Raw genomic sequence first — 22,780 nt, 5'->3', positions numbered from 1 at the left:
GCCCGCCGGTGTGCAAGCAAGAGCACGTTGGCGTGGGGCTTTATTGACTACAGGTCCATGCAGCCTGCGGGAGCAGAGGCTTTTCAGCGAAATGGCTTCTCCTTGGGTCGGTAGATGTGGCTTGGTCGCACAGATCGGCTCACCGGGAATGCAGACCCAGAAGTGAGGAAATGCAGGGCCCAATCACCATGGAGACCAGAATCCTGGGCTTCAGGAACTGGTGTTGGAGGAGATGCACAAAAGCCCCACCGGGGCCTCAGTCTCCGCGCTGGCCAGAGTTATTATATATAGCCAGCTTGTTATTCATGCAGCATTTATACCACCGATTGAAGTTTGGAAACATTGTAAGGTAATTTTTAATGTGATTCTGTGTTTCAGAGCAAATCTAAGCTTTTGTGGTGGTGGTGGTGGTGCAATATAACTTCCTGGTAGATTTAAGTTTGGGTTATATAGGAAATAAAAATTCAGGTTGCCTAGTGCCCGGTCAGATAGTACGTTTTGTCATTCTTCATGCTCACAAATGGATTTGTTTGTGGACAGGCACATGAAAGGGTACAGGTTAAAATATGTATTTTTAATAAATCTGCATGGATTATGTAGAACATTAAAGCTGTTTTTAAAAGAGATTCATGGATGTAAAAAAATAAAAAAAAGATAGGTACTTAAGAGGAATAAGTTAAAATTTCAATTAATAAACTGAAAAGCATATTTTAGTATCACAAGAATATATCAAACTATTCCTTTTTTGTGTATTTAATAACATGAATAATGACTAAGTTTTGGCTATGGTGTCCTTTTCTTTTGGGGGGGGGTCTAGTCGTGGGGCCTGAACTCTGGGCCTGGGCGCTGTCACTCAGCTCTTCAGCTCAAGGCTAGTGCTCTACCACTTGAGCCACAGCGTCACTTCCAGCTTTTTTCTTTTTGCTTATGTGGTGCTGAGGAATCGAACCCAGGGCCTCAGGCATGCAAGGCAAGCACTCTACCACTGAGCCACCTTACCAGCCCCGTGGCTCTGGAGTCTTATATTACCTTTTTGACCAGCTCTAATTCTTGCATGGTTTTCTGAAGTTGTCTCTTTTCCTTTTGAAATTGTAGCTGAAGTTCTTCAAGTTCCTTTACAGTATTGGTATGTTCCTAAAATTAAAAATAAAACCAATTCAACCAACATTTAAAAAAATGGGTATTTGTTAAGGGCTTTAAATTTGACACACAAAAAAACAAAAAGTCTGGTAATCTTTTAACATTTAAAAAAATATACACATTCAAAATCAGTCTGTATATATTAAGGAATGAATGAACTCTATTGTACTCAGTGTTCATTCCTTTACTAGTATTTTCTTCATTCAGTAATATTTTGATAAAAATCTCTATATCGTATATATGTAAATCAGTAAGTTTTTTTTTTTTTACCTTAATCCTCTGCTCTTTGTGAAGTTTTTCAGTTTCCAATTCTTTATCTACCATTGCTTTAGTTCTCTGGAGTTCTAAAATCTGCACTTCTAATAACTTGGCATTAGCCTGTAGTGTCTCAATACGGGCCTGAAGATCTTCATTATCTGAACTCAATTTTTCACACTGAAATGATGAATGATTCATTACTATAAATACGTGGAAAATATGCAAAGAAAGACTAAATGTTTACTGAGAATACTGGCATAGTATAAAAATTTTAAGATTTTAGCTGGGCACCAGTGGCTATACCTGTAAATCATAGCTACTCAGAGGCTGGGATCTGAGGATTGTGGTTCAAAGACAACCTGGGCAGCAAAGTCCAGGTGACTATTATCTCCAATAAACTACTCAAAAAAAGCCAGAAGTGGTGCTACGGGGCTCAAAAGGTAGAATGCTAGTCTTGAGCAAAAGGAACTCAGTGACAATGCCCAGGCCCAGAATTCAAACCCCAGGACTGGTCAAAAATTTTTTTTAAGATTTCAAAATAAAAAAAAAATGGGCAAAGAATCTGAACAGATACCTCACTGAAGATATACAGATGCCAAATAAGCATATGAAAATATGTTCAACATTATATATCAGTATGAAACTGCAAATTAAAACAATAAGATGCCACTACACATATTTTTAAATGTGCAAGGATTTGTTTTAATCAGATATGTTAGGATATGCAGACATCAAAATGACTATCATAAAAAAGTCATTTTTATTCTCACAGATCTCTAGAAACCACAGACACAAGGCTTGTTCCACAGAACAAAACTGTGGGGGGGGAAGAGGGGGTGGCTGGCAGGGTCAATCAAGAGAAAGAGGAAGCAAAGTGACTGTGCAAAACCTTTTTTGTAGCTTTCATACAACAGAGGGACAAGATGAGCAACATTAAAATTGGTTTGTTTGGATAGTAGGGGAAAAACAAAGGAAGGGGTAACAATGCTCAATAGGAAATGTACTCATTTCCTTACTCAGGTAACTGTATCTCTTCTGTATGGTAACTTTACAATAAATATATATATATATTAAAATATAAAAAAAAAAAAGATTTCAAAATCAAGTCCATGTAATGATAAGGTTAATGGGGGTGGGGGAAGTAGGGTGGGAGATGGGAAGGAATGGGAAGGGGAAACAAAGGAGGAGGCAACAATGCTTGATAAGAAATGTACTCATTATCTTGCCCATGTAATTGTAACCCCGCTATGTGGCATTTTCACAATTTTTAAAAAAAAGGTAAGTTTTACAAGCTACCACTGTTAACAGGATAGTTATTTAGCTATTTTGTCAATAGCCTTCTAATACAGGAGAAAAAAAGAAATTATCTGACTGCATTTAAATTATTTACACAAATATATACTGAGATTAAAATTTATCACAATTTTCATGTCTGAATTGACTTAAAATTACCTGGAAAGCTGAATTTCTTAATTGTTTGGTAAGGTCTTCGATGTGATGCTCAAAATTGTTAGCACGTTCTTTTTCCATATCCAACTGCTCTGATTGCTTATCATATTCTAGTAAAAGATTCTTCAAAGAAAGACAAAAAATTTAACACTAGGTTATTATGCATTCAGTAGGTCAGATTGTATAATCAAGCTATCCTGATATAAGACTTACTGAATCCATTTGGGATGCTTAAAATATTTAACATGAAAATATAGCAATAAAATATAAATGTAAATTTAAATATAAAAATATGAGAAAGGATTAATATTACTTCATTAAAAGTTTATAAATCTATTTTTAAAAACATTTGAATCAGATTACATCTGTAATCTGAGCTTCTTTGCAGGCAGAGATCAGGAGGATTACAGTGTGAAGCTATCTCAGGCAAAAAAGTTCTTGAGACCGCATCTCAAAACCAAAAAAGCGAAGCACAGTGGCATGTGCTTGTTATTGAAAGCGTAAATAGGAAGATCACAGTATAGGTTTCTGGGTAAAAAGTGCAACTTCTCTCTCTCTCTTTTTTTTTTTAAAGGAAAAAAAAACCCCAGGGGCTGGGAAGGTGGCTCAGTGGTAGAGCGCTTGCCTTGCATGCCAGAGGCCCTGGGTTCGATTCCTCAGCACCACATAAGCAACAAGAAAAAAGCCAGAAGTGGCGTCGGGGCTCAAGTGGTAGAGCGCTAGCCTTGAGCTGAAGAGCTGAGGGACAGCGCCCAAGCCCAGAGTTCAGGCCCCACGACCGGACCCCCCCCCCAAAAAAAAGGAAAAAAAATCCCAAAAAGCTGGGGGTATGATTCATATGGTAGAGTACCTACCTGGCAAGCACAAGGCCCTGAATTCAAATTCCAATACTGACAAAACACCACCAACAAAAATAGTTATTTAACATTTATATAGGTGCTTATTCATGAACCAGTTTGCATGAGAAGCTGTATCTCCATGTCTTTTTTTCTTTTTTGTTGCCAGTATAAGCCACCAGTGCATGGCTAGTCTATATTACTGAAAAGATCCTATAATCTAACATAGTAGTTTCTTTTTTCTTGCCAATCTTGGGGCTTGAACTCAAGGGCCTGAGGACTGTCCCTGAACTTCTTTTACAAGTTAATCTAGCACTCTACCACTACCACTGGAGTTTATGTGGTACTGAGGAATTGAACCCAAGGCTTCATGCATGCTAGGCATGTAATCTACCACTAAGCCACATTCCCAGCCCTTAACGTGGTAGTTTCTTTCAAATATAGATCAGGTATACTAACTTTATATAGTTTAATCTTTCTCTTGGTAATTTCTTAAATTGCTTTGGAATTTCAGAAACACCTTTTTGTAAAGAACTCAATAAGTAACCAATTATTATGAGACTTTTTAAAAATTTACAGAATATATTATTCGTTTTTGTACCCAAACCCATGTAGATAAGCTCTTACTTATTCTACATAATTTTTGTTGTTATTGTTGTTTGTCATGAGGCTTCAACTCTGGGCCTGGGTGCTGTCCCTGACCTCTTCAGCTCAAGGTGAGCGCTCTACCACTTGAGCCACAGTGTCACTTCCAGTTTTCTGGTGGTTAATTGGAGAGAAGACTCTCACAGACTTTCCTGCACTGGCTGGCTTTGAACCGTGATCCTCAGATCTCAGCCTCCTGAATAGCTAGGATTGTAGGTGTGAGCCACTGGTGCCAGGCTTATATTAACATTTTTTTTTTCCCTGACGAAATCCCATCCAGATTTTAGTCTGTTCAGTGTCAAGATTTTTCTCATATAGTTTTTAATTCCTTTTCCAGTGACTTTTGTTTTTGATCCTCCTTGGGTAGTATAGATTGTTGGCTTAACTATCAATGTGCAACACTGAAAAAGTCCTAGCTCTGTTATATTACTGATCTTGAAGTCAATTAAGAATTTTTAAGTAACATTGAGTCAGATATCTCACTTGTAAACTGGTGATGCCAATTACTGTGATCTTCAGATCTTAGCCTCCAAAGAAGCCAGGATTACAGGTGTGAGCCACCAGCAGCCAGCCCCCTTTTTATTTCTGACTTTTATTAGCAAAGTTCTTAAATAGAATTTTACTTTTAAAAAATACTTTAAAGGTTATTACTTTAAAATCTTGGAATCAGGATTCTAGAGCTACACTGTATAAAAACTAGGAAAAAAATGCCAGGTGTGAGAAGCCTCATTCCTGTAATCATAGCTACTTAGGAGGCTGAGATCTGAGGATCTTGGTTTGAAGCCAGCCTGAGCAGGAAAGTCCATGAGACTCTTATCTCCAATTATCCATAGAAAACCCAGAAGTGGAGCTATGGCGCAAGTAGTAGCTTTGTGCAAAAAAGTTTAGGGACAGAGCCTAGGCCTTCTGGTTCAAGTACCAGGACTGTGGTTAAAAAGAAGGAAACAAACAAATGAAAAACCTAGGGCAAAAAGATTCATGAACAAAACCAAGGTATTTGTTTTCTGAACAAGAATATACAATTCTCATTAGTTATGAATACAATTTGTAATACACCTAACATTTACCTTATAGCTTTCTGCCCCTTGAATGAGATCTCTCATGGAAGCAGACAACTGATCCTTCTCTGAACGTACAGATTCAATTTCTTCCTTTAGAGTCTGGGTCTGTTTTCAAAACAGTAAAGTTAAGAGTTTTTCATGGACAGGAAATCTGGAATGTCTAAAATCTAAGATCCCTAACTCTTGTATTTTTAGGTCAGCTTACCTCTTTTCTGCTAGAATCAAGCTCTTTCTTTGCTTTCATAGCAACTAGTTTTAGCTTACTTATTTTCTCCTCTTTCTCTTTGGATTCTTTTTCCAGATTTCCTAAAAACAGAAATGAAAGGACTATATCTATGACATCAAAAAGAAAAATATTCAAGTTACGTATTTTTTTATGCTAGACCTTTTTATCCAAGGAACACAAAACTTACAGTATAAAATTAAGCTAAGTAGCAAAAACTATCTTAATTACTTAGGATCTTATTGAGGTGTTTAATGTCAAACTTTGCCATTTTCTTAAGTCATTTAAACATGTCTAGAAATTGGAATTGTTCAGGCTTTTTAAAGTGTTTTTCCCAAAAATTCGGCTCTGCTAGGAACTTAGGTGGTGGTTTCTAAATCAGGATCAAGTCGAGAAGATAGATACTGGATGCAGGTGAACAGTTATGTATTCTCTAGGTTGATGGACCTGATATTTACAACTGTAATGTTTGAATGATCCAACCTTTATTTCTCCCATTAATCTCTTTGGTTATCTCTACTTAAACTCCAGGGTTGATGACTTAATTTTGTGTTATTTTCTGGAGTTATGATCTGAATTTCTGTCCCTATCTATAATGTGTATTTTCCGGGTGCCATAGTAAACTGTATAGCGAAGGCCACCTGCCTCACTTCTCCGTTTTCCTGCATGCCTCCTCATCTACTCAAGCATCAGAGTAGCTACTTCCCCATTCTAATGGACTTTTCTCCAACTGTTTATCAACAAGAATAAATAACACCAAGAAATGAAGGCTAACTACAAATGGTGGAAGCAGCTGAAGGCCCAAAATGGAGAGATCACCATAGGATTGATCAAATACCCCAAACATGATCTTACTTTTCCATAAAAATAAGCCACACCATTCTTAAGTCCAAAACCCTTCAAAAAGGTATGTTACATGCGCTCAAGGTTCTTTTCCCTATATTTTTCTTTCCTAAAACTCATAATATTAGGGAATTGTCATCTATGTTTCCAAACCTGATAGAAAGGTCTCAGCACTTATCTTTCTTATTGGAAACAATCAGTGGCACTTGCCTTGGCTAAATATTGTTCTACTTCTTTCACTTCAAATGTACTTGTGGAAACTTTCAAGGCATTTACTGTTCTAGGTTTCAGTATCTTGATGTCTGTTCCTTCTCAATCTCCCTTGTTTCTATCATTCAAAGACAAGGAACAACCTGTCTATGGTCCTCATTTTTTTCTGTACTGCCTTGATTTTCAATCATGTCATTTTTATTTTATTATTTTTTAATCATGTCATTTTTAATGCAAGTTACACATTTTAATCTCTAGCCTAGGTATTTCACTAACTCCAGATTTATATAGCATTCTATATAACATCTCCATTTGAACTAGTATTTATACTTTTATAACACAGAGCATCCCTTTCTACCCTAATCACTCATTTAAAAAAACAGAATTATTCTAAACTCTTTCAACTGACCATTAAATTTAGGTACTACAGAACATTATACAAAATTTTTAAGTCTCTATTTCTTTAACTCCCCTCCCCACCCCCCATTTGTCATGGGGCTTGAACTTAGGGCCTAGGCACTGGTCCCTGAGCTCTTCTGCTCAAGGCTAGTACTCTACCACTTGAAACACAGCTCCACTTCCAGTTTTCTGGTGTGTAACTGGAAATGAGTTGCATGGGCTTTCCTGTTCAGGCTAACTGTGATTATCAGATTTTAAGTCTTCTGAGTAGCTAGGATTATTGGCATGAGCCACCAGTGCCTAGGCATTTCTTCAACTTTAACTGGGATAAATGCCTACTGCAAAGAATAAAGTGTGAAGTCTCAACTCTTCCTCATATCCTGAGACCTTCCTATTCTTGAGATTATAAATGTGAGACACCCACTGTTCCTTTCTTCTGTAACACATTCCTTATTTGAAACCCAACTGAAGAACTTGCTCTGTGATGGTCTTCTTCAATCAAAGCAGGCAACTTCCTATGCTATCAGCACTATATGCAATCTACACTCCAGCTACTGCACTTTCAGCCTCTTAGCAGTGAGCTTCTCTATCTTGTTTACTTTTTTATTACCAGTGTGTAGAACAGTTGAACACTCAAATAATGTCTGTTAAATGGATGAAAGATCCAAAATGATCATGGAAGCATTTAAAAATGGAGTCATACACACTAGTGCTTAAGGGGAATAGGGATGAGAGGAGAATAAAACAGCAGTATTTTCTCTATCTTTAAAAATTAATTGGCTACTGTATTTCCCAATTTATTCTACTATTAGCAAGCTTATTTAAGCTGATAATACCTGTAAAGCCATAATTACCTATTTTTTCTTCCAGCTCTTTTAATGAAGACAGTTGATCATTTTTTACGTGTGATTTCTCTAAGGAATCCTAGATTTTGTAGGTGAAAATAAACACAAAAAACAGAATTCATTATCAGTCCTTGCAATCAATTGGCCATCACTATAGGATGAGAAAATTATTGCCAATGGGAAATCATGTAAAAACTAGTTTCCTTGTCTTCCTTCTGTTGATAGAGGAGGTAGCAGTAACATCATCATGTGTATGGCATTTATTATTTATAAAAAAACAGTAACAATGGGGCTGGGAAGGTGGCTCAGTGGTAGAGCGCTTGCCTTGCATGCCTGAGGCCCTGGGTTCGATTCCTCAGCACCACATAAGCAAAAAGAAAAAAGCCAGAAGTGGCGCTGTGGCTCAAGTGGTAGAGCACTAGCCTTGAGCTGAAGAGCTGAGGGACAGTGCCCAGGCCCAGAGTTCAGGACCCAAAAAAAAAACCAAAACAAAAAACCAAAACAGTACCAAAGGGCAAGATGAGCAACATGATACAACTCAACGACATGTAGAATAAAGTGATAATAAAATGTCATACTTCTACATCACTTTAAAAAATACCTTAAAACTGTACCAAAATTGAAATAGCACTATAGTTTCTTATTCAACTGTTCCCTAAGATACAACAAAGCCAAACATGATGGCTTCCTACCAATAATCCCAGCTACTTGTTAAATAGAGATAAGAAAAATCCATGGTTCACTGTCTCAATAATAAATAAACTTGCCATGTAGTGTATACCATATGCACTATTATACCTGTAACTGCCAGCTATGCAGAAGACATAAGTTAGGAAGATGGCAGTCTGAGGCCAATATAATACCCTATCAGAAAAATAATTATGCTAGGTACCATCCATTCATTCTTGTAGTCCTAGCTACTTCCAAAGCTGAGATATTGAGAATGACAGTTTGAAATTGTACCAGTAGAGTCCTTGAGACTGTCTCCAAAATAACAAGCAAAAGCCAGACTTAAGAGTCATGGCTCAAGAAGTAGAGTACGAGTCAAGCAAGCAAAAAGAGTGAGAGACCTTGAATTCAAGGTCTGGTACTGACAAAAAAATAACTCGAGGCATGGCTCAAATTATAGATCACTGCTTAGCAAGCGTGAAGCCCTGAGTTCAAATTCAGGCACTATATATCACAGAAAAATGAAACTCAGTTTTTCATTAGTTCAGTTTTTGGTAGATTAATTATAAAAGTTCGACCAAACCATTTAATTGTCTAATCATTTAATCTTATTTAAGTGCAAGATTTTAAAATAAATTATGTATGCTACAAAAAAGGCCAATGTGATTAATACAGTATACACAGCAAAAATTTTAACATATTTGTTAGAAATTTGCCACTAAGCCGAGTTCACGCCTGTAATCCTAGCTACTCAGGAGGCTGAGATCTGAGGATTGAGGTTTTAAGTCAGACCACGCAGGAACCTCCATGAGACTCTTATCCCCAATTAACCACCAGAAAACCAGAAGTGGCACTGTGGCTCAGTGGTAGAGTGCTTGCCTTGAGCTGAAGAGCTCAGGGACAGCACCCAGACCCAGAGTTCAAGACCTATAACTAACAAATAAAATAAAATTTTGCCACTAGACCTTCACTGTTAAAAAAAAGCCAGTTATTTTGAAGTGCAAAATGTTAAGGAATATATTTCTAGAGTGTATAGCCAAAATATTTGAATCAAATTAAATCCAACTGAATTCCAAAATGATAGTACCTTTAATAATGCCAACTCTGCTCTCACATCTTGTAATTCAGATTCTTTTTGTTCTAGTAATGGCCTTAGGTCTTCATGTTCTGTTGTAAAAGATTTTTCATTACTGGTTTCATTTCTGCTATGTAACATTTGAGATACTTCGTCAACCTGAATTAAAAGATTCTGATTTTCAAGTCTTGTTTTTTCATTAGTGTTCTTCATTTCTAGAAGCTCAAGTTGTAGAGCTTCTTTCTCTGACACTGTTTCTTCTAACTTTTTACTCAAGAGAACTTTGTCCTGTTCATAGTCTCTTAGCAAAGACCTAAGTTCTTTGCACTGAATTGCATTCTCTTCTTGAAGGCACTTAATTTTTTCTTCAAATTCTAATACCCTTTCATCACATTGAAAAATCAAGTGGTGTTTTTCTTCATTTACTTTTGTTAAGGATTTACCCAGAGCTTGTAGGACGTTTCCAACATCTTCATTTTCTTCTGAAACTGTTGACCCCAACTGTTTAAGAAACCCATATAATTGAGATTTGACAAATGACTTCTGAGCTTCTTCCTTTTCAAACAGGTTATTTAAATGATCTCGCTCTTCAATCATTAAGTGAAGTTTCTTTTCTAATTCAGAAATATGTTCTTTAAGTTTAAGATCTCCTTCTTTTTGAGACAGAAGAGTTTCCAAATCTCTACTCAATTGGTTCTTTTCAGAATTTAGTCTATTATTTTCCTCATAGAGAGATTTTATTTCAGATGATAATGCTTCCTGGTCTTCAGAGTCAGTTTTCATGTGAACTGTAAGTTGTTCTAGTTTCTGGTCACTTTGACTCTTTTCTTTTAAAGTCTCATGTAGTCTTCCTGTTAATTCATTTACTCTCTGCTCTAGTTCACTCTGCTGCTTGGCAGATTGTTCTACTTTCTCCTGAAGTTCTATAGCCAAGCTATGTTCCCTTTCGCATTTTTTATGGAGATTATCTATCTCTTCATGGGAATTTTTAATTTTACTTATGAAATCATCTTTTTCTTCACTAAGAGAGCTTACCTTTACTTCTAATTCTTTTAATGCAGCATCTCTTTGACTGAGAGTAATGATGTTCTCTTCATTCTTTTTCTGAAGGCTCTTTATGGTATTTTCAAGTTCTGGCACTAACTCTTGTTGAGATATTAACTTTTCATTTTCCCTCTGAAGATGATTCACAGTTTCAAGAAGAGCATCTTTTTCATTAAAAGCAGTTCTCAGCTTCTGCTGAAGTTCATGAACATCCGATGCTTGCTGCTGCTTCATTGATTCAAATTCTTGACTTATTTTTCCAGCTGATTCTCCCAGTTCTGTTTGTAAAATTTCCATAATCTCTCGCAAACTCTCATAATTTAAGATTGCTTCTTGCTTTTCTTGTTGTAGGTTTTCACACTGTTCCTTAAGACCCTGTATTTCAAACATTAATGTTAACTTTTCTTTTTCTGAGCCTGACAAAAGAGTCTCATTTAGTTCTGATATTTCTTTTTGATGATGTTCCTTAAGATTTTCTACTTCTCTATTATGTTGATCTGTGGCATGGCTGAACTGTTTATTTAAATCTTCTAGTTCATATTTTAATTTTTCTATTACACAGCCCTGTTCTTCTTTAGCTAGTAACAGTTCATTAATTTTAAACTCCAAGTCTTCTCGCTCATGAAAAAACTCATCCTTTATATGTTGGGCATCCATTTCAAGTTTTAATTTAAGATTATTCATATAAGTAACTTCATCTTTTAAAATACTATGTTGAGATTCCAGTTCTTTTAAGGAATCTTCTAAATGTTTAACTTTCTCATTTGCTACTTGTTCTATCAAAGTATCTTCTTGTAAGAGCACAGAACAAATCTGACTTTCTTGGTTTGCATTTGAGGTGCCTTTCCTTAAATTTTCTAATTCATACTCATACTTCTCCTGGATGTTCTTCTTACTTACCTCACACTGCTGTACTAAGTTCTCTGTTTGCTGGTTTAGCTTGTTTATTTCTGACTCATGTTCTTTAGCTGAAGCTTCAATCTGGCACAGCAACTCTTTCACTTCTTCCTGATGTGTAGCTTTCAACTGCAAAAGTTCTTCTTGTAAGCTATTAATATCTTTTTGGTAATGCTGAGAGTTTGTCTCAATAATATTTTGAAGATGAGTAATCTCTTGCTTCTTTTCATCAGTGCTAGCTTCCAACTGCTTTTGTAGATACAAAATTTGCTCCTCAAAAGCTGGCCTAATTTTCTGAATCTCTTCTTGTAGTCTTTTAACATTATCTTCAGAGTCTCTGTGAAACTTAAGTTGTTCTAAAAGTTCTGATTGTTTATTCATTGCTTCTTCCAGTTCTTTTTGTAAGGTAGCTTCATCTTCACTATGCTTGGAGTGTATTGCTAACAATTCATTTTTCAAATTTTCAATTTCTTTCACATACTTTCTCTGTGATTGTTCAAACTCCTTGTGCATATCTTTCATCTTACTGATAGACTCCTGTAACAAAAATAAACAGGAAAATTATTTAAGTAAGACACAGAAACCTCTGTCCTCAAATGCACCTAGAGAAATACAATAGTGATATATTCTGAGAATTTTTGTTAGGATTATCCTATCTTAAGGTACTACATGCCAGAAATACTAAACCTGTTACTTAGCAGTAATTGACTAGAAAAATTTCTGCATTTAATTTTCATTGAAAGGGAATAAATTAGCCAGGCACCAGTTGCTCACACCTGTAACCCTAGCCACTTAGGTCAATATGAGGAGGATAGTAGTTCTAGGCCAGCCTGGGCAAAAAAGTTCAGGAGACAATTTCAGAGAAAGAAGCTGTGTATAGTGGTATGTGGCTGTCATCCTATGATGGGAAGCATAGAAACAGAAGGATAGTGGTCCATTGGATGCACATGGACAGGAAGTGAAACTGGATCACAAAAATAATCAGTATTAAAAAAGGGCTAGAGCTGTGGCTCAATAACAGTGCAATATTGAACAGTTCACAGAATAGCATGTCAGCTGAGCAAGCATATGGCTCTGAGTTTAATTCCCAGTGTCTTTCCAAAGAAAGTAATAAAGGGGGCCCAGGAATGTGGCAGAGTGCTTGCCTACCATGCACAAAGTCCTGGGTTTGGTTCCTCAGTACCACATAAACGCAAAAAACCAGAAGTGGTGCTGTGGCCCAAAGTGGCAGAGTACTAGCCTTGAGTGAAAGAACTCAGGGACAATACCCAGGCCCCAAATCCAAGCCCCATGACTGGCAGAAAAAAAAAAAAAAAACTAATAAAATTATTTAAGTTGTAAGTCATAAATCTTCAACTTACAGCTCTGGAATAAATTAATTGAAAACTTTTTAGAGAAAATTAGCTTAGACCTAACAGGCAAGAAAGCAGAAATATGCTACTAGAATTGAACTGAACAGGTAATAGTAGTTTGCATTATATTAAAATCAATTTACTTTTTAAAAAGAATGACATTACAGTGAAAAGATTAAACAATGTAATAAGTAAATATTAACTCTTGTTATTCTTGTTTCTGTGTAATTGGATGATGGTATTTAAAACAATCTTAATCTTTGCTTTTGTATTTCATAAAATGGTATAAAACTAGATTCGATGCTTTTCTTTTTTTCACAGTACTGGGCTTTGAATGCAGGGCCTTGCGCTTGCTCAGGTGACATTCTTAGCCTCTGGAGTTTCTAGAATTGCTAGATACTCAGGTATGGGCCACTGGCAGCTGGCATTTTCTTTCTTTCTTCTCCTTCTTTTTCTTTCTTTCTCTCTTTCTTTCTTCCTTTCTTTCTTGACGAGTATATTGCTCTATAGCCCAGGTTGGCCTCAAACTCTTGATTGTCCTGCTTAAGCCTTCTAAGTATTGGTATTACAGACATATGCCACCATGTCAGCCCTGGGTTAGTTTGTTTGGAAGGTTTTACACTGTGTAAGCTAATAAAAAAAATTAAATGTTGTCTTACCTCGACTTCTTGCTTCATTTTAGTATTTTCCTTCTTTAGAGAAAGACATTGTTGCTCAGTCTCTGCTTTTTCCAGAAGTACAGCATCCAGACGTTCAGTCAATGCCTGTTTTAGAACAGGATGATGCATTTGTGTGTGGTTAAAAAAAATGGTTGACTAAATGCATAATTATCTCCTGTTTTCAAACCATGCTAAAGTGAGAATAAAATTGAAAAGGTATAAACCTAAGAACAAAGAGAAAAAGAGAAAAGACATGAGAACAGGAGAAATTTCAATGCATATTTCTGGAAAGCTGAAAGAGAAGAAGGATGAACTATATTAGAAAAAGAAAGGTATGGTACCAGGGATGCAGACATGAGAAGCTATCACTGTTCAGAAATGAGATGCCCAGAAACTGGTAAGAGCAGGGGCTAGAGGTATGGCTCAGTAGTAGAGAGCTTGCCTAGCATTTGTGATAAGGCCCTTGGTTTTATTCCCAGGATCAAAACTGAAACACAGAAACAAAACAAAAAAGCTAAACAAATAAGTGATAAAACTCAACATATTAGTGATAACATGTACTGTAAAGGGAGATGTGTTAGGTTCAAAGCTGGGGATTGATCTCTGAACAGAGAATAGTTAAAAGAACAGGCAAGAAATAACCTATATTTCTCTTCTCCCACAAAAGGTCTGTTTTGTGTAGAAGAGATTTCCTCTTTGAATGGGAGCAGTTAATAAAACAGAAAACACATCAATAACACAAGTCAGTTGTTTTAAAAGAAAAAGCTAAGATAACAGACTCTAGTAAAGCTGATCAAGAGCATGGAAAGTTTAAGAGATTATGAGCACTTATCTCTCAATAATTTTGGGATTTCAAGTAAAATGAATAAAAATTCCTAGAAAAATGTAGCTTTATTGACAAAAAAATTAGAAGCATAATTCTAGCTACTTATAGCTAGTAAGACCCCATATCAACAAATGGCATAGTTGTATACATCTATAATCCTAATGACCTGAGAAGTGTACACATGAAGATCACAGTTCCAGGGTGGCTCAGGCAAAAAGCAAGACTCTATCTAAAAAATAACTAAAGCAAAAAAGCATTGAGGGTATGATTCAAGTAGCAAAACACCTGGTTAGCAAATGGTAGGTCTTGAGCTGAAACCCTAGAAGTGAAAAGAAAACAAGCAAAATGAAGAAAAAAAGAAAAATAAATAAAATGAATAGTTAAAAATTATCTTCTGCGGGCTGGGAAAGTGGCTCAGTAGTAGAGTGCTTGCCTTGTATGCATGAGGCCCTGGGTTCAATTCCCTAGCACCACATAAGCAAAAAGAAAAAAAGCCGGAAGTGGCGCTGTGGCTCAAGTGGTAGAGCGCTAGCCTTGAGCTGAAGAGCTGAGGGACAGCGCCCAGGCCCAGAGTTCAGGCCCCACGACCGGACTCCAAAAAAATAAAAAAAATTATCTTCTGTAGGCTGGGAAGGTGGCTCAGTGGTAGAAAGCTTGCCTAGCAAGCATGAGACCCTGGGTTCAATTCCTCAGCACCACATAAGCAGAAAAGGCCAGAAGTGGTGCTGTGGCCCAAGCGGTAGAGCACTAGTCTTGAGCTGAAGAGCTGAGGGACAGTGCCTAGGCCTAGAGTTCAGGCCCCACATCCCACATACACACAACAAAATTATCTGCTGTGGGGCATGGGTACCTCATGCCTGTAATCCTAGCTACTTAGGAGGCTGAGATATGAGGATTGCAGTTCAGAGCCAGACTAGACAACAAAGTCCATGACTCCTCTCCAATTAAATACAAAAAAAAAAAAAGCTGAAAGTGGAGCTATGGCTGAAATTGTAGAGCACTAGCCTTGAGCAAAAGGACAGCAAGCTCCAGGACTGGGACTAAAAGTTTTTTTTTTTTTTTTTTAAAAAAGCACAATGAGATTTGTAGAAATTATTTTAAGGAGGAGTATAAAGGGGGAGGTCATAGAGGGTTGAGACTGCTCAGGATCTACTATATTCATGTGTGGAAATGTCACAATTAAATCTCTCCTGTATAACTAATATATGCTAATTAGAAAAAGGTTAAAGAGGGCAACAGGTATCACATCATATTAAGAAGAAATCAACTTCAGGTGGACTAAGACTTGTTACAAACATAGCTTTAAAGCTCTTAGAAAGTATCTTCTAAACAGTAGACTAGAGAAAGAACCAACTGAGAATATTTCCATATAAAATAATCTGTAGAAAAATAGTTCTACAAATCATTAAGAGACCAGACTCTCTGGCCCATAAGAAAATGGGTGTTAGTCACAGAGAAGACCATTGAATAGTATTATTATTTTAAAGCTGAACCTTCAGTAACTTTTGATGTGGCAATTCCACCCATTTAGCTACACAAATTTTTTGTACATGTAAACAGGAATGCATACAATAAAGCTCCCAGCACTGTATTACACAAAACAAGGCAAAATCGTTGCCTAGCACAGCATAGTCCAGAAGTGAATTGACTTATAACAACACAATGGGATATTCTCTAGCATCCATGGTGATAAGCAGTGGGAAGCTTTAGGAGACCGCTAAGGGCAAAAGCCCTAAAACATTACAAACAACATGAAGTCAATAACTAAAATTGATTCTTAAATGCTACGTATTTTTGGTGCGTTACAACTTTATACAGGAAAGGGCCTTGTGAAATAGGGGGTTGAATAAGAATGGGCACAAATTTCACAGAAAGATGCACATTATTTTTAAGATCCTAGATTTCTCTTTGGCATGTAGGTCATTACACTAAGAATAATTAAATTAGAAGGAAACAGTGCAAAAGAAATGGAAGTAAACTTCAAGATAGCATAAATCTATTTTCTCAGAAAGAATGTTGGATCTTTAAGACAAATGAAAAAGAATATTCAGATATCAAGAAGGTCTTCTTCAATATTAAACATTTCAAGCCTTAAAGAGAAATTTTATCACAATCATGGAAAAATTTTTAAAAATAGACATTTCTTAGATAAAATGGAAAATTAGACCCAAAACATAACATTCTACAAGGTTCTGTGGCATACTCTATATATAGACTGTCTCCTTTAATGGATAATCAACTATTTCCACTTCACTTGCCTCTTTTTCTTTTCCATTTCCTGGAATTAATTTCAATAAATACTACTTTATCTATTCAGAGGTACAGAGGCATGTTCCCTTTGTGTTCTTCCCCTAAGAGAATCCTCCTTAGGTCTGTGTCACTTGCCTTTTCTATACATACTACAAAAACTAAAATTCCAGACCCCAGATCTCCCAAGGCAACAGGATAAAGACACAAGAACACAAAAATCAAGTGTGTCTCTGTGGTATCTACTGGGAAACCATGACAGCCCTAAGATCATCTATTTCTGAATTTCTCTGTTAAATAACTCCAATAGAAAAAAACTATTTAAAAAAACAAAACGTGAAACAGATATAAAAAATTGTAGAATAAAGGCATTTTAAAATAAAGAACAAAAAAATAAAAAAAAAATAAAGAACAGCTGGGCGCTGGTGCTCACACCTATAATCCTAGCTACTCAAGAGGCTGAGATCTGAAAATTGTGGTTCAAAGCCAGGCCAGGCAGGAAAGGCCTTGAAACTCTTATCTCCAATAAACCACCAGAATACTGGAAGTGGCGCTGTGGCTCAAGTGATAAGAGTGCTACTAGTCTTGAGCTGAAGAGCTGAGGCACAGTGCTCAGACCCACAGTTCAAGCCCCATGACCGAAAAAATAAAATAAAATAAATAATAGCCTCAAAATTTATCATCAATGTATTTATTCTCAAGAAGCTAATAAAGAATGTGCTCTATTAGAAAGTAGGCATGTGACCTAGACAAGTGACCAAGAGCAAACGGGTCTAACATAGGAAAGCAAAGCACAAGTTCAGTGTTTTGTAAAGGTGAGTTTCAGGAGAACTGCAATAGACCTTAGAATTGCACAGACCAAATGCACATAGGAACACAGGCTTCAGAAGATAGAAAAGGGTCATGCAAATGCAGACCAAAAGGCCCTTTGGAGAGATATCCTGAAGCAATACTTGGGCTGTGCTGACTGATAAAGATGGAGGATAAAGGAAAGAGGGAGAGAAAACACCTCTAAAGTTAAAAGGCAAGAAAACCAGTGGTGCTGCTGACTCAACTTTGAAAAGGGGGTTTGGTGAGATTGAGTTTGAGATGACAAAATGTGTAAAAATCTTCCCTCAGGCAGCTCAAACTATAACTATCAGATGGGGACCAGTGGTCATAACCAGGAATATAGATCTAGCTAAAATCATTGAAGTCCTGAACACAGCATTTTTTTCAAGGGGATAGGAAGGAAAAAGTAGGACAGAGACTGAGGCAATGACTATGATCACTAGGGACAATAATCCTTAGTCCTTAGAGACTATGAGGGAACAGAAAGAGAATATTCATTGCAGATAAAAAGACCTTTGGAGTTATTAGCACCCCTTTGTTATTTTCTTTTCACTGTGAACCAAAGAGGCTGGGGTAGAACAAGGACAGAAAGCCTGCACTGTTATGACTTACATGCCTCTGCCAGACTGATAACACCCCCCAAAATGCTATTTATCATAAGATATTTTCTCTAAGAAAATAGAAAAGCAGTATTCACAATGGCTGTTATTACCTTAGTAATATCATCAGTTCCTTTACCAACAGATTGTGACTTGAGTTCTTCAATTTCTTTGTCTAATTCTAAATAATCAAAAAAATTTCATTTCAAAATGAAGAAATTACCAGCTGAATTGTTAGGAATATTAAAAAACCCACCAAACATCCAAATTAGAATATTTTTAAGCAAACACTGAAAAATATTAATTTTACCCATTTAATAGTATTACATTTTTCCTTTTTATTAATTGAAAACTTAAAAAAACAGAAAAGTAGACAAAATAGTATAATCAATGTTTCCATTCCCATTTGAGCAATTACTATATGACCAATTTCGTTTCATCCCAAATATACTCCCTTTCTCCTCTCTTCTGATCCTGTGTCTGACCATTGTAGTAATTTTCAAGCAAATCCTAGAAATCCTTTTATTTCAGATATAATACTTCTTATGGTATAATCTTAAAGCAGCAGCTAATCTCATATTAAACCTGTTAATCTAGATATTTCAACAACAGGTGTCTAGTTCTGGAGCCTCCCTCCCTCTGCCCCCTCTATTCAGCACTCTACACCTTCAGCCATGCCTTTAGCAACATTTTTAAGTACTTACACTAATAAAGAACATAAACATATATTTTTCTTCTAGAATAAAAAGAAAAGGAAACTGAATAGAGAATCAAACACTTTCAACATATATACAATTTAAATTTTTAAGAATGAAAATATTTTATTATATTACATAAGAAATCATGTCTTTGAACACATAAATTTGTGTTTACAACATTTCAACTGACTCCTCTAGAACAAACTTAATCCACAAGAATTTACAATTTATGTGAGGTTAAAAAAATGCTAAACTTTGTAAGTTTTTTCAATTGTACTCATGAATTTATTTTTATTACTCAAAGGTAACTACCAGGGCTGAATGTAATGGTGAACACCTGTACCCCAGCATTTAGGATGAGGAGACAGGAAGAAGTGAGTTTGTAGCCAGCATGGGTTGTGAGATTTTGTCTTAGGAAAAAGAAGAAAAACAAAAAACCTGGACTGTGAAAAATGAGTTAAAATGTTAAATAATAAAATTTCATTGTACTAAGATGCATGGGACATCATGGGGCAAATAAAGACAGGTTTTAAAACAGTGCTATTTTAAAAAATAATTTTTAGCCAAGATAATGTTTTCAATCCAGTACCTGTACACTTTGACTTAGCTTTCTGTAATAGCATCATTTGCTTCTTGGCAAACTTGATGAGATCTTCTTTGGGTAATGTTTCCAGCTGAAAGATGTAGTCATATTACCAATGTTATTAACTCATGTTTCTAAGCACTCCACAATAAAACCCCATAATGTCTACCCAGAAATAAAAATACTAAATATTTGATCCAATCAAACATGTTTGTTCCAAAATTTTTAAAAATTAGCACATGTAATTTTAACTCAATAATGATTAGTTATCAGGCAAAACAAAACAAAAACAGTACATAACCTCTCACAGATCAGGGCCTGGGCCCTGTCCCTGGATTTCTTTCACTCAAGGCTAGTGCAGTACTACTTGAGTCACAGCACTACTTCCGACTTTTTCTGTGATTAATTGGAGATAAAAGAGTCTCACAGACTCTGTCTGGCTTTGAATTGTGGCCTTCAGATCTCAGTCACCTGAGTACCTAGGATTGGAGAAGCCATCATTGCCCAGCATCATGTTGATTTTTTTAAACTGTACAATTAGGGATTGCAAATAATCAATAAAGTTCCATGAAATTGTAAAATTTATTCTAAGTTGAAAGTCATACCTGGCCACATGAACATATGAGCATAATTATATAGCAAGAAGATGCATCAGGGAACACTTAGGCTTTAAATGAAAGTATTAGGTTTTACTAGTCCCTTTGGGCTCAGTTTTCTCATCTATAAAATGAGAATGACAACAGAACGTATTCTCATGGTTACCATAAAGCTTTTTGGTGCTGGTATTGGGGCTTAAAACTCTGGGTGCAGGGATGACCCTTATTATTTGATCAAGACTGGCACTACTGTTCCACTTCTGACTTTTTGGCGATTAACTGGACCTAAGAGTCTCACTGACTTTTCTTCCTGATGGCTTAGAATGATGATCCTTAGATCTCAGTCTCTTCGAGTAGCTAGGATTACAAGCCTGATTACAGTCCTGTTAAGGATTGGCTTTCATGGTTATCATGAAGTTTAAAGGAAGAAAAGGAGTGCTTAGGCAAGTGCCTGCAACTTGATGTCTAAACAATAAACCTCAGCATTAAACCAGCATCTTTCAGAAGTCAGTGGATGTTGAATACAGTACAGCGCACACACAAAAAAAACCTCAAAAAACAAAAAACAAAACAAAAGCCCATTTATCACAGGCAGGAACTAGAGCCCACAGAACAGTTCCTCGATTCCTAAGTTACTGTTTTTTTTTTTCAGAGTCGCTACACAAAGCTTCATAAATCACACTGCTTTCCTTCATGTCTGAAAAAAGTGCAAGATCTCTTAGCCAGAAATTAACAAGGAGCAGGAAGTCAACTTAAAAAAAAAAGTGTTTCCCGATCAAGAAATAACAATGAAAAAAAAAACTGAAAATGGGATGGGTGACTGTACATTTAACCCCCAATCCTTCCAGGGTAGGTTAGCTCTTTTACACAGGCCTTTCATTCTTCAGGAAGATATCCCGTGCATCGGAGGCTCTCCTCACCTTAGATTTTCCGGTCCCCGGGGTGGCGGGAGAGGCCACCCCATCTTGAGCTGGGTCCTGCAAAACAAATAGCCAGTGCTCAAAGGCAGTGCTCCGAAGCCCGGCCGCCACGCGCGCCAACTCTTACAGGTAAACACGGCTACTGTCGTGGCAAACGGCGCTCGAGGGGGGGGGGGCGGGCAGGTGACTCCCGGGTTGGGGCGGGCTGGTGACCTCCGGGCTGGGGCGGGCTGGTGACCCCCGAGCTGGGGCGGGCTGGTGACCCCCGGGCTGGGGCGGGCAGGTGACCTCCAGGCTGGGGCGGGCTGGTGACCCCCAGGCTGGGACGGGCTGGTGACCCCCGAGCTGGGGCGGGCTGGTGACCCCCGGGCTGGGGCGGGCAGGTGACCTCCAGGCTGGGGCGGGCTGGTGACCCCCAGGCTGGGGCGGGCTGGTGACCCCCGGGCTGGGGCGGGCTGGGTGGGCTGGTGACCCCCGGGCTGGGGCGGGCTGGGGGGGCAGGTGACACCCGGGCTGGTGACTCCCGGGCTGGGCGGGCAGGTGACCCCCCCACCCTCCGGCGGCGGCGCCTCAGGAAGCGGGACGCGCGGCGCAGGGCTTCGGGCGCGAGGTAGGGGTGACCATGCCAACCTCCCCCCTCCCCTCCCCACGAGTTCCACCCCAAGTCCCCACCCCGGGCGCGAAAAGGCTAGTCGCCGAGATGGCCCGCCTGAGCCTGACCGCGGGGAACGCGTTACCTCCATCGTCCCGCAGTCCCGCGGTTCGGCCGGAGCTGCCACCGCAGGTCTTCCGTCAGCGGCGGTCTCTGACGTAGCCTCGAGCACGGGTCAAAGGTCACGTTCTCCGGGGCGGCACCAGCTCCCGCGTCTCCATGGCTACGAGCCGACAGCGCGCTTCCGCTTCCGTCTCTGCGGTCCGAGTGGACTGGTACATTGTGCGTGACTGGCCAGGCTCACTGCTAGTTCCGCCCACTAGCAGACGTGCGATGGGGTGGGGGGCAGAGGAGGCGGGACCAGGGGCGTGACGCGGCGTGGCAGGGTCAGTGCCGGCTGTGCTCGTCCGGGACAAGGAAGCCTTTGGAGGGTTTGCCTAGGCGCGGATGCCTCCGAGTACCTAGCCCAGGTACCGCTGCTTCCGCGGGCCTCTTCCTAGGCAGATGCTGTGGCCAGATGCTGCGCCCCGTTTGTGAATGGATTGATTGAGTTGTCGTGGGATTGGACTCAGGGCCCGGGCGCTGTCGTTTAGCTTCTTCCGTTTAGGGCTGGCGTTTTGTCATCGGAGCCACACCTCCACTTCCAGGTTTTTTGTAGTTAGGTTGGAGATAGGAGCCTCACGGACTTGACCGCCTGGGCTGGCTTGGAACCGCAATCTGTAGATCGCAGCTTCCTGAGTAGCTGGGATTCCAGGCTTGAAGGCCCTACCTCCAAACCCGCGCCCAGAAATCGAGGCTGGGACCTTCCCTGAAGCAGGCACTCCCTCGATGGAGAACTTGCTCGTAGGGGCCTGTACCTAGCGTGGTAGAGACAAAATTAAGAGAAGACCAGGGAAGAGAGGCAAGGACCCCGCTCATTTTTGAAGCACATCATTGGGAGCTGTTGCTGTGCTCCAAGGGCTGTACCGTTCCTGTGTAACTGCCATTTACCTCTCCACCCCCATTTTCCATGCACTTATATGAACTAAGGTAACCTGAATATACCACTCACTTCCTCGTAGTTTGGAGTCACACAAGGATGTGGACAGAATATAGTTTATCAAGTATATGGGGTTACTTATTGCTAGGGTAAGGAAGTGTCCTGTAAGAGAGAACTGCTAACGAACATCTGTTCTTCCTTGTGTGGAACTCTCTTAGAACTGTGTTTTGCTGATTGTATCTCC

General features: G+C 38.6%; 1 protein-coding gene across 3 annotated transcripts in view; it reads right to left on the bottom strand.

Annotated features, from left to right (window-relative positions):
• The window catches only part of Gcc2 (GRIP and coiled-coil domain containing 2), a 43,709-nt gene extending 22,006 nt beyond the window's left edge, over positions 1–21,703 (bottom strand). For 2 of the 3 annotated variants that reach the window (XR_001175726.1, XM_013034275.1), the window contains exons 1-12: positions 21,643–21,703; positions 20,906–20,962; positions 19,396–19,480; positions 18,222–18,289; positions 13,606–13,710; positions 9,666–12,131; positions 7,919–7,988; positions 5,595–5,695; positions 5,396–5,494; positions 2,851–2,970; positions 1,411–1,575; positions 1,030–1,134 (exon numbers count right to left, since the gene is read on the bottom strand). Coding sequence is in view for 2 of the 3 variants with exons in the window: in XM_013034275.1 (XP_012889729.1) it covers positions 1,030–1,134; positions 1,411–1,575; positions 2,851–2,970; positions 5,396–5,494; positions 5,595–5,695; positions 7,919–7,988; positions 9,666–12,131; positions 13,606–13,710; positions 18,222–18,289; positions 19,396–19,480; positions 20,906–20,962; positions 21,643–21,648 (3,447 nt within the window). In the remaining variant the exon portion in view is untranslated. The remainder of the gene's footprint in view (positions 1–1,029; positions 1,135–1,410; positions 1,576–2,850; positions 2,971–5,395; positions 5,495–5,594; positions 5,696–7,918; positions 7,989–9,665; positions 12,132–13,605; positions 13,711–18,221; positions 18,290–19,395; positions 19,481–20,905; positions 20,963–21,642) is intronic. The other variant, XM_013034276.1, reaches the window with a different exon arrangement.
• Between the last annotated feature and the right edge of the window lie 1,077 nt (positions 21,704–22,780).

This window comes from Dipodomys ordii, unplaced genomic scaffold, assembly GCF_000151885.1.
Source record: "Dipodomys ordii isolate 6190 unplaced genomic scaffold, Dord_2.0 Scaffold186, whole genome shotgun sequence".
Classification (NCBI taxonomy): Eukaryota; Metazoa; Chordata; class Mammalia; order Rodentia; family Heteromyidae; genus Dipodomys; species Dipodomys ordii.
The sequence above is the reverse complement of the archived record's forward strand: the minus strand, read 5'-3'. Positions and strand labels throughout refer to the sequence as shown.